This window comes from Canis lupus, chromosome 22 (assembly GCF_003254725.2).
Source record: "Canis lupus dingo isolate Sandy chromosome 22, ASM325472v2, whole genome shotgun sequence".
Taxonomy (NCBI): Eukaryota; Metazoa; Chordata; class Mammalia; order Carnivora; family Canidae; genus Canis; species Canis lupus.
In genome coordinates, this window is record NC_064264.1 from 2,014,201 (window position 1) to 2,025,686 (window position 11,486).

The 11,486-nt window shown below is 44.6% G+C and overlaps 1 protein-coding gene across 2 annotated transcripts in view; it reads left to right on the forward strand.

The window, feature by feature from the left end:
- The window catches only part of KPNA3 (karyopherin subunit alpha 3), a 92,867-nt gene extending 86,203 nt beyond the window's left edge, over window positions 1–6,664 (forward strand). For both annotated transcript variants that reach the window (XM_025478384.3, XM_049099374.1), the window contains exons 16-17: window positions 1,500–1,594; window positions 4,086–6,664. In XM_025478384.3, coding sequence (XP_025334169.1) covers window positions 1,500–1,594; window positions 4,086–4,184 — 194 coding nt within the window. In that variant the 3' untranslated portion in view covers window positions 4,185–6,664. The remainder of the gene's footprint in view (window positions 1–1,499; window positions 1,595–4,085) is intronic.
- The last annotated feature ends 4,822 nt before the right edge of the window (window positions 6,665–11,486 follow it).

Sequence of the window (11,486 nt, forward strand, 5' to 3'; positions counted from 1 at the left end):
TTGAAATATTGTATTATTTCTCTGGTAATCACATATGAAACATATATTTAAAAGTTTTATTTTTAAAGGTAGCTGTTCCATATGTACTAAGTTGTCTAAACCTTAAATTAATTCATTCTGTTGCCATGTTTTATTTTCTGTGTTGTGTTGACTATTATGTACAATTATACGACCCAGTTTATATTTTTAAGAGAAAGCAAACAAAATAGCATCATAAAATATTCAGATTAGAAGTATTTTCTTGGGCCGCCCCGGTGGCTCAGCGGTTTAGTGCTGCCTTCAGCCCGGGGCGGGATTTTGGAGACCCGGGATCGAGTCCCACATCGGGCTCCCTGCATGGAGCCTGCTTCTCCCTCTGCCTGTGTCCCTGCCTCTCTCTGTGTGTCTCTCATGAATAAATAAATAAAATCTTAAAAAAAAAAAAAAGAAGTATTTTCTTAATAACAAGAAATTACCCTAGAGATGTTAGGGAGTTTTATCTATGATTATAGAAGTAGATCTTAATACTGTTAATTCACTGCTCATTCTGGTTTTAAGATATTTTGAGATAATTTGAAATTAGCTTTATAGTCTAATTCAGAACAATTACCCCCAGAAGGTTTAAGCTGCAGAATTGTTAGTCTTTGGCTTTTTATCATTGTAGTTGCTTTGGTCTTTGGGAGTGTATACTTATAATTAGGATACACATTTACTTAGTATTTTATAATTTTATAAAGAACTTTACATCCATTATCTTTGATACTTATATTCCCATTTTTCTGGTTTTTATATTACTATATAAAGAAAAAATGCAACTATTTCAAACTTACCTAGCTAAAAAGATATTTCAAGGAAGAGTACTGTTAAGAATTTAAATTTATAGACTTGTGCATCTAATGCATCGAGTAAATATATTGGGAACAGAAATGAAGGCATTCTACAGTTGTGAAAAGTTGTTTCCCAATTTCATTGTGGCTATAGGATATAAGCACCCTATTTGATTTTTTCTTGAAAGAAATTACTTCAAATTTAAAGCTTTGTCTTCTGTTTATATCAGTTAATCATGAAGTTTCTGAAAACTTGTTTTATAAAAGTAATAACATTTGGAAAACAATGGAAACATTAAAAACTACTTATACAAGATAATATGCTTCCATTAAAACGGTCTGGGGAGGCCTTGGTTCAAGTTCAATCACTAACTTGCCACACAACCCGAAGTAAACCCCTTACATCTCTGGATCATAGCTTCCTCATCTGTCAAATAGAGCGTTTAGGTGGATTTTTTTAACTGTCTGCCTCAGATACCAGGGTACCTCAAGGGTTTCTAAGAGGAAGAAATTCGTGAGATGCTCGTCCTCAACCAGAGCAGCCCAGGGTTTTATCTGTTTTTTAGAAAACTCATCTTTGGGTAATGGTGGGAAGGTATTCTGAGTTCTTTCAGATTTTCCATTGTTAGTATGAACACAGTTTTTATATGTGTATATGCCTAAGAATCTGATTTTGTTCGTTTTTATTACCAGGTTTGGAGAAAATCGAAGTTTTACAGCAACATGAAAATGAAGACATATATAAATTAGCTTTTGAAATCATAGATCAATATTTCTCTGGTGATGATGTAAGTATACATTAAAGTATGGTATGCCTGCATGTACATTAAAATATGTACATACTCTGGGGGATCCCTGGGTGGCGCAGCGGTTTGGCGCCTGCCTTTGGCCCAGGGCACGATCCTGGTAGACCCGGGATTGAATCCCACATCGGGCTCCTGGTGCAGGGAGCCTGCTTCTCCCTCTGCCTGTGTCTCTGCACCTCTCTCTCTCTCTGTGACTATCATAAATAAATAAAAAAATTTAAAAAAAAAATGTACATACTCTAAATTTACTAAGAATTTTCCTTTTATCATTAATAGGACAATTTTATAATATATTTCTATCAGATACTCTTGAAGTGGCATTTCCAGTTATTTTTAATCTAAAAAAATTAATGATTATTTTCCATCAATCATTTGTTTAAATACTGTGTATGTAACATCATTATAAAGTAAAAATATAAAAACAGTTCTTTGAAGGGGCACCTGCTGGCTCATTCAGTAAAGCATGAGACTCTTAATCTTAGGGTTGTGAGTTTGAGCCACACCTTGGGCATAGAGATTACTTTACAAATGCAATAAGAAAAAAAAAATTTTTTAATCTGTTAAATGGGAAGAAATACTACAGTTGACTCCTGAGCAACAAGTGTTTGAACTGCAAAGGCCTACTTATAGGTAGAATTATATATATATATATATATAATTATATTATAATATATAATATATAATATATATTATTATATAATATATAATTTTATATATATATATATAATTACCAAACTATCAAATAATCAAATAGGGTGTGTGTGTGTATGTAAAAAATATATATATCAAATACAGGTATATGTATGTAAAATATATATATATCAAATATAGGTGTGTATACACACACACACACACACACACACACACAGTACAGTACTATAAACGTATTTTCTGGAGCTCCTGGATGGCTCAATCAGTTAAGCGTCTGACTGGCTCAAGTCATAATGTCAGGGTCCCAGGATTGAGCCCCATGTGGGGCTCCCGACTCAGCAGGGTGTCTGCTTGTATCTCTCCCTGGCCCTTCCCCCCATTTGTGTTCTCTGTCTCTCTCTCAAATAAATAGAATCTTTTCCAAAAAATGTATTTTCTATTTCTTATGATTAGTAACATTTTCTTTTCTCTAGCTTACTTCATTATAAGAATATAGTATTTAGGGACACCTGGGTGGCTCAGCAGTTGAGCGTCTGCCTTCACCTCCGGTCGTGATCCCAGGGTCCTGGGATCGAGTCCCACATCAGGTTCCCTACAAGGAGCCTGCTTCTCCCTCTGCTTGTGTCTCTGCCTCTCTCTCTGTCTCTCTCATGAATAAATAAATTAAAAATCTTTTAAAAATACAGTATTGGGGATCTCTGGGTGGCTCAGCGGTTTAGCACCTGCCTTCAGCCCAGGGCGTGATCCTAGAGCCCCAGGATCAAGTCCCGCATCGGGCTCCCTGCATGGAGCCTGCTTCTCCCTCTACCTGTGTCTCTGCCTCTCTCTCTGTCTCTAGAATAAATAAATAAAATCTCTAAAAATAAATACAGTATTTAATACATATAATGTACAAAATATGTTAACTGTTTATATTATTGGTAAGGCTTCCGGTCAACAGTAGGCTATTAATAGTTAAGTTTTGGGAGTCAGGAGTTATACTTGGATTTTTGACTCTGCTTTGGGGAGGATATTGGTTTCCCTAGCTCCTGTGTCGTTTAAGGGTCAACTGTAATTATAGAAATGATGTGTGTTGAGATGAGTAAAATAAATCTACAGATACAGAAACTTAAGAATGAGGCATGGATGAGGGAGGAGGTAAAAAAAAAAAAGAATGGAGCAATTTTTATATGTGTTCAGTTTAATTAAATTGTTAAATTACTGGGGGGACTTGGATGGCTCAGTTGGTTGAGTATCCAACTCTTGGACTCTTGATTTGGGCTCAGGTCCTGATCTCAGGGTCGTGAGATTGAACCCCCATGTTGGGCTCCACAGTCAGCAGGGAGTCTGCTGGAGATTCTCTCCCCCTCTGCCACTCCCCCCACTCATACCCACTCTCTCTCTCTCTTTCTCTCTCTCTCTCTCTCTAAAATAAATCCTCAAAAAAAAAGTTAAATTTATTAATATTATTATTGATTTACTTGTTTTTATTTATTGATTGAAACATAGAGAATAATTACAACAGGAGCACCTGGGAGGCTCAGTTGGTTAAGTGTCTGCCTTCGGCTCAGGTCATGATCTCTGGGTCCTGGGCTCAAGCCCTATGTGTGGCCCCTGCCTATCCCTCTCCTCTCCCTGGGGAGCCTGCCTATCCCTCTCCTCTCCTACCCCCCCCTCCCTGCTCATGTTCTCAAACTCTTTCTGTCAAATAAATAAAATCTTTAAAAAGAAGAAAGAATGATTACAACATTTGTAAAGAATTCTCTCATAAGAAGAAAGATTTGCTTATACCACATCTAGTATCTTAACATAATAAGGATATTTTTTGTGTGCTTTTTTATAGATTGATGAAGATCCTAGCCTCATTCCCGAAGCAACACAAGGAGGTACTTACAACTTTGACCCAACAGCCAACCTTCAAACAAAAGAATTTAATTTTTGAGTTCAGTTGAGTACAGCATCTTTCCCAATTCAGTACGAAGCACCACCAGACGGCTACCAAATGACAAGAAGAACAACAAAAGGCTCCAAAACACACATGCCTCTTCGTTTTGATGCTTCTAAAGCAAGCCATGTCTCAGTCACTTTGCAGTTGCCAAAAGTTACTATCACATGGACTGTAAATGCATATGCATGATTTCCTAAACTGTTTTAGAATTCTCCTTAACAATCTCAACTACCCTATTTTTCCCTGTTCCCGGGTGCCACACGCTGACAACTGCAGTCTCCAGTTTAGAATATTCCGTAGCGGTGGCATGTCAGCTGCCCACTTGATATTCCTTTGGAAAACGGTGCGCTGTGGATCAAGACACTTTGGTATGATGCATATACACGTTGGAAGACTTTCAAGAGGTGCAGTCTGATCTGAGCCTCCATCATTGTCCTCCACAAACATATTTTCATATTCTTTATGTGGAAGAATAGATTTTAAAGTACAAGCCAAATGATTTTCATTGGTGGAACTAACTGACACACAAAAAAAGTAACTTAAAAAAAGAAACTTGGTTATTGATTAAAACAGATAAGTCTAAAAAAACAACAAACAAACAAACAAACAAAAAAAACTGTGCTTCATCTACCAGTAATTGATGTGTTTATTATCTGCCTCAGAAGCCAGGGTTGGAGGAAGAACTTTAGCTATGGATGGTAATGCTTTCGCCATTATACCTAATTTTTGAGAACAGCAAGCCCTATTTGACCACTCACTTCAGCCTGTGTGTTCCTGCTGTTTTGAAGTAATCAAATGCTGTGCATGGTATATTACCTGAGCTGCAACCTGTTACGGACTTGAACTTCTGGTGAAGTTGAAAGCAAGAGTCCCTGACTATAAAGAAAACAAAACAACAAAAAACAAAGGTCTAAAAAGTACCGATTAGTGATATTTAAAAAAAATCTTGCTTTCAGCTTTCAGGAGTTAATATTTTTTGTTTTAAATTGATAATTGGATATGGTTGATTTATATTGGGTTTAAACTGTGGAGCTTTCATGTTTACTGTAATTTAGTCTTAAAATATTTTTTACTTAGTAACCAGTGCTTTTGATAATGTGGTTGGCAACAAACCAGCAACTATTTAGAAGTGTTATAAAACTTCATTCTTTGAGTATTGGGAAAGTTAATTCAGATCCTACTCTAAAAGCATATTCACATATTAAAAGATTCAGACAAGGATCTGTGTAGAGGAGTAATCTGCAGTTATTTGACATAAACCTGATTTGCAGTGATCTTTCAGCAGTTCTGCAAAATCTGGTGTTACTATGTAAAGTCCTTGCTTTTGGTAAATTGTCTGACCCAGTTATTAATGAAAGGATAGGGATTTGAAAACTTTTAAACTGAACAATTTATGCTGTCACAGAAATGGTTTCGTTGCTATTGTTTACTGGGTATAATTTCCCAATGCATTGATGTGAAGGGATAGAAAATCTGAACTAATTTAGTATCCAGTGGGGGGTGTATTTACTGTGATGAAGATGAGACCGATGCCATCAGAGCTTTGTGAATCAGCTGGGGTGTTTTCACTGATAAACAACACATAGCAGGTGTGCATTCATTACAAATATATGTATCTGCCAAGGTGGAGCCACTTTAAAGAGTGAGTTTTGTCTTGTATCTGAAATGGATACAAGCGTATGTTTAAACTGCAAGATTTTTACTTGCTAGAGAATCTGTTTTAATATAGTGGTTTGGCCTCTATTTATAGGTTTTATAAATTTTAGAATCAATTTCTCTTTAAGGTGGCTCAGATTTTTCAACTCTTGTGCACATAAAATTGAGTTGAAGTTCATTGTGCCTTTTTTTCTTTATCCAAATTTTGAGTTAAAGCTTCATATGGTAACTGCATCCTGTTCAGACACTGTAGTCGAAATTTTTGAAACTGTGTGGTGTTCACTAAAAGTAGGAATAACAAAGTCAAAGCTAATTAAGGTCACAAACTTCGGTGAAACCCTTAAAGTCCAAATCTTCTTGATATTGTGAATTGTACCCCTTCCAGGTTAGTTTCTTCTGGACTCTCCATACTCCTTACAGTTACCTTTTAAATTTTGCACACATTGAGATTAAATTGGGCCTCTACCGTGCCGATTCCTATTTCCTCTTGTGTTTTAAGTGCGAACTAACAACATAAGTGAACATTAGCATCAAGTAGTGCAGACATATGTGTGCATTTGCTTGATTCAATTTGTTGTGACCTTATCAGTTTGGAATTGGAATTGCACCATTTTGTAGACAAAGGAAACTAAGTATATTGCTGCACTTTTAAGTTTTCAGAACAGTGTTGAAAAATTGCATTGTTTTTATTTTTTTTAAACTCAGTTAAAAAAGACTAAAACGTTCTTTCAAAAGAGGCATCTAAATGTGTTCCTAATTTTGTATATGGGCTTAGGTTTTGTAACCAATAAAAAAAGCTGCTATCAAATACGATAAAACATTGGAGAACTTATTTCTAAAAGTTTCTCAATTTCTAGTTTTGTTTTCTGTGTGGTTAAATTTAAATTTGAACTATTTTTTGCACATCAGCCACAATGGAGGCAAATCATGAATTACTCTTTCATTGTATTTTAATATCCGTCTTCCACTGTAACAAACCGGACAGTAACAGTGTTAGATTTAAGAGTATTTTGTGACAAATAAGAAATACCCAAATCTTTATTCATTTCCTGAGCTGCCTTAACAGCATCGCAAACCAGGTGGCTTAGAACAGTAGGAACTTGCTGCTGCACGTTTCTGGAGGCAGAAGTCAGAAATGGGGGTGCGGGCCTGGGGCATTCTGCGGGGGCCCTGGGTTAGGACCCTTCTCTGTCTCTTCCCGGCTTCTGGGGTCCGCAGCAGTGCCCGGCGCTCCCCGGCTTGTAGCTGCATTCCTCCGGCCCCTGCTGTCATCCTCGTCCTGGGGCGCGCTCCCTGCATACCTCAGGTCTAGCTACTGCGACTTAGGAAGGCTGTTCGAGAAAATGGCTTGGTTATGACTTCCATGAGACGACGACAAAGCCAAACTTTACGGCCTGCCCAATCCTTGAGAACGAGTAACTGGAAGATTTCGTCATCGAAGTAAACTGGGGAGTTTTAACTTGTGAGACAGAGGTTGTGGCTCTAAATGAAATCTAGGATTCACTAAAACAACTATGGAGTATCCGGATATTATTACTTATTATTGAAAGAAGTCCGTGAATATAAGTAAGTAAAGGTGATCGCACCTTCCTGTAATCTTGCCATGATTTCCTTCAGAAGAGCTGTCCTTCTCAGAAGATTAATTACTTAATTATTGCAAGTGAGAATTCGTGAATGTCCGTTGTCTTACAGTGACGGTTATGAATTTTTTTAAAGATTTGATTTGTCAGCGCAGCACGCACCAAGCAGGAAGAGCTGCAGGTCGAGAGAGCAGACTGTCCGCGGAGCAAGGAGCCCGGTGCAGGGTGGGACCCCGGGACCCCAGGATCGTGACCTGAGCCGAAGGCAGCTGCTAACCCACTGAGCCCCCCAGGCGCCCCTGCTTATGAATTTTCTTTGGCCCTAGTTGAACTGAGGAATTTTAATTAAATCAATTTGGAGAAAGGGAGTATGATTTCTCTACACTGAGCTGCGAATGTGAAGGTGCACGCCCCCAGGGGTGCTCCGTGTACCCAGCACCCATTTCTCCAAAGTTCTCAAGGGTGTCAGTGTTGTGGTCTGTTGGGTGGCTACAGAGCAGTGCAACAAGGAGTCTCCGTGGCACTGGAGACGGGGGTCTGTGTCCCCGTACGGATGGGGCTCCCGACTGTACCGAGGAAAGCGTGTGGGACGAGGACGTGAGAACGTGGCCCCTGCACCTACCTTAGCCTCCGGATGACACCGTCCACTAACTTTGACCTAAGTCCCGGTCTCTCAGACCCTGCGATACTAGCATTGGAGGCCGGCGGTTGTCGTTGGGGGGCTGTCCTTTGCGTTGTAGGATGTTGGGCAGCGTCTTCGGGCTCTGCCCTCTAAGGACCTCTGCAGTCCCCGTCGCGACAGCCAGTCTCCAGGCATTGGCACGTGTCCCCTGGGGGGCCAAGTCTGCCCGAGTGCGAACCACCGGCCCAGAGGAATGTCCATAGACAACTTCTCGGCTCCAGTGACAGCCTCAGTCGTGCCTCTGTGTTGTGTAAACAGTCGCAGACTTGGCTCGGATGCGTCAGATAAAAAGAGGAGACAAAAATATGCTTTTTCTCCATTCTCCACTTTCGGAGAACTCGGAGCCCGCGCTCCCGGGAGCCCCTGGTGTCTAGGGCCCACCCGCTGCCGAGGACTTGGGAAAGAGACGGGAATATGGAGGATCTACCAACCTTCTCGAACGTATGCTGTGGCTAAGAAAAGGTGTGCGAAATAAGCAAACGTGCTAATTGCCCCCGATTTTCACCACACTGCCCTGTAGCAGTGTTTCTCAGCCCTCGTAGTTGAGACACTGAAGCTCCCTGGGAAAGCTGCGGTTGGAGCAGACGGCCCAGCGGGCTGGAGGGCGCGCCTTTGAAGCATCTGAGACTGGCCCGCCGCGACGCTCACGGGTTTATTAAAAATGATCAAAAGCAGCAGAACGGCGGGGAGTCCCGCCTGAAAGGCTGTCCCCCCGCAGGGCCTCCTGCGCCACGGCGGCCCCACGCCAACAAGAGCGCCGTCCCTCCCTGTGAGGCTCCTCTCCCCACCGTGGCCTCCGGCGAGTCCCGCGTGGGCCGCGGACAGATGAGCAGCTGCACGGCCATCCAGGCCCCGTGGCAACACCGCAAAGGGCGTGCTTCGTGTGACTTGTACACACCGGAGCAGGCTTCCAAGGCTGGCCGTGTCTCCAGAGCGGCTCCCGCAGGAGCGGGAGTCAGAGCTTGGGAAGCTGAGGAATGCTCTCGCGGGGAGCCTGTCCACCTTGCGGGACAGCGTCAGCGGCGCCCAGCTCCCTTCTCACTGTGGGGCAAGGCGCGGGGGCTCCGCCCGCAGCCCAGGGCCTGATCCCGAACACCCGGAGAGAGTCCCGCATCGGGCTCCCCGTGGAGAGCCTGCTTCTCTCTGTGTCTCTCATGAATAAATAAAAATCTTTAAAAAAAAAAGAAAAAAGCACTGCTCTTGAGCGACATCTCTATAAAACAAGCCCTTCGGGATTCCTCGTTAGCAGGAGAGGCGGGCTGCTCCTGTGGGTTGCGGTGCCCGGCCCGGCCACCCCACGCGTTCCCGCCCAGTGTGGATGCAGCCGGGCCTGGGATGGGCTCCTGTCCCTCCAAGCATCCCAAAGGCCCCGGAAGACCACGTGGCGCGACGAGCTTCTGGGTACAACGGAAAAGGAACATTCCATTTCCCCGGACACTTCGTTCTCTTAAGGTGGAGGCAACGTCTTCCAGTCCTACCAGCCTCCTCACGGTTGGACTCGGGATCAAGTAGCCGCCCCGGCGCCCTGTCCTCGGCTCCCTCTGACTCACTAGTTAGGCACTTACACTGTCAAACTGAAGTAGAGGAATTTTTAAAAGCCGGGTTACTGGTTTCAGCCGGCTTTCGTCATAATAAGGTCAGACTGTGCATATGTATCCTTCCCGGGTCCTAGGTGGGGAGCACGTGGGGAGTTCAAGGGAGTGAGAATGATGGTGGGGAGCAGGCCCCCCGGGGCCCTGGGCTGAGGACTGCACGGGGCCGGGCAGGAAGGTCGCTGTGGGCACCCGGTCCCCTTGCACAGGGCCCCGGCGGGGGAAGGCGCTTGTGCCCACCGCCCCCCGCTGGCCAGCCCAGGCCGGCAAGGCCCTCGGCTCCCGACGCCGAGCGGTGACCGGGGTGAACGGCTTGGGCCCCGCAGCCGCTGTGCGGTCGGGAGATGCCTGGTGGCTGAGGACCTGGAGTCGGGGACGCAAGGGTCCAGGGTGATGGCCCGAGGTGACCCAGCTGGGGAAGGGCGGGAGCTGGCGGTCCCGCCGGGTTGTGCGGATGCTCCTGAAGGACCGTGCAGGAGGGCAACCCTGGGGGCCCGAGGGAGGCGGGGGACAGGCCTGGGCCGCACCTGCAGGGAGCACGGGCCTCGGACGGGGCTGCGGGCCGCAGGCTGAGCCCGCAGAGGCGAGGGCGCAGCACGAAGGCCATGTGACTCCTCAGGCCACGGACACGAAGGAATCCCGGTGGCCGGGCCGCTGCTGCCAAGTCCAGGAAGGACCGGAGGTGCCCTCGGGTTAGTGATACGGGGGTCGGCGGTCCCCCCCTCCGTGAGGGCGGTAGCACTGGGACCGGGCTGCAATCCAGGCTGGGAAGGACTGAGGACAGGGACGCACTGTGGAGACCTCGACTCTAGTCAGGTTTTTGTTGCTGTTGTTGTTTTTTAAGATGTCCTGTATTTATTCATGAGACCCAGAGAGAGAGGCAGAGACGCAGGCAGAGGGAGAAGCAGGATGTAGGACTCGATCCCGGGACCCCGGGGTCACGCCCTGAGCCAGAGGCTGATGCTCCACCGCGGGGCCACCCGGTGCCCCTAATCCGGTTTTTATTGAGAGAGATATTGATCAACCATGCATGAGAAGAGCGATTGCCCCTTCCTAAGTTACAGGAGACACTCCAAAGCCCAGGTGGCAGCGGGGGTCATACCCGCTTCTTCAAGCGGCACACACTTAACTGAGCAGCTGGTGTGGGCCAGACCCCAGCAGGTGCCAGGATACAGCGGCCAAGCAGCCATACCCGGGCTTGCCACGGGCACTCATGCTCTCGCTGCAAGAGACCAGCAATAAATGTGTAATAAATAACATAATTTCCCTGGTGCTAAATGCTATATAAAACATTACATACGAAAAAAAAAAAAAAGAAAGAAAGAAAAAAAAAACATTACATACGGAGTAACCCACTGAAATTGTGCTCGGAATTTGAAATCGTATTTTTAAACTGTGGTAAAATACACATAACAACACCTACCGTCGTGACCATTCTTAAGCGTGTAGCTGAGAAGTGCAAAGTGCATCCACAGTTGTGCAGTCCTACCCCGTGACTCTTTCATCTCGCAAAATGAAACTCCACAGCTATTTTTTTTAAATATTTTATTTATTTATTCATGAAAGACACAGAGAGAGGCAGAGACACAGGCAGAGGGAGAAGCAGGCTCCATGCAGGGAGCCCCATGGGGACTTGATCCCAAAACCCCCGGGTCACGCCCTAAGCCGGGGGAAGACGCTCCACCCCTGAGCGCCCCACCCCCACCCCAGGCGTCCCTAAACTCCACAGCTATCAACTCTTCTCACCCCATCCGGAGCGGTGGGCATCGTCCTGTCTGCGTTCTGT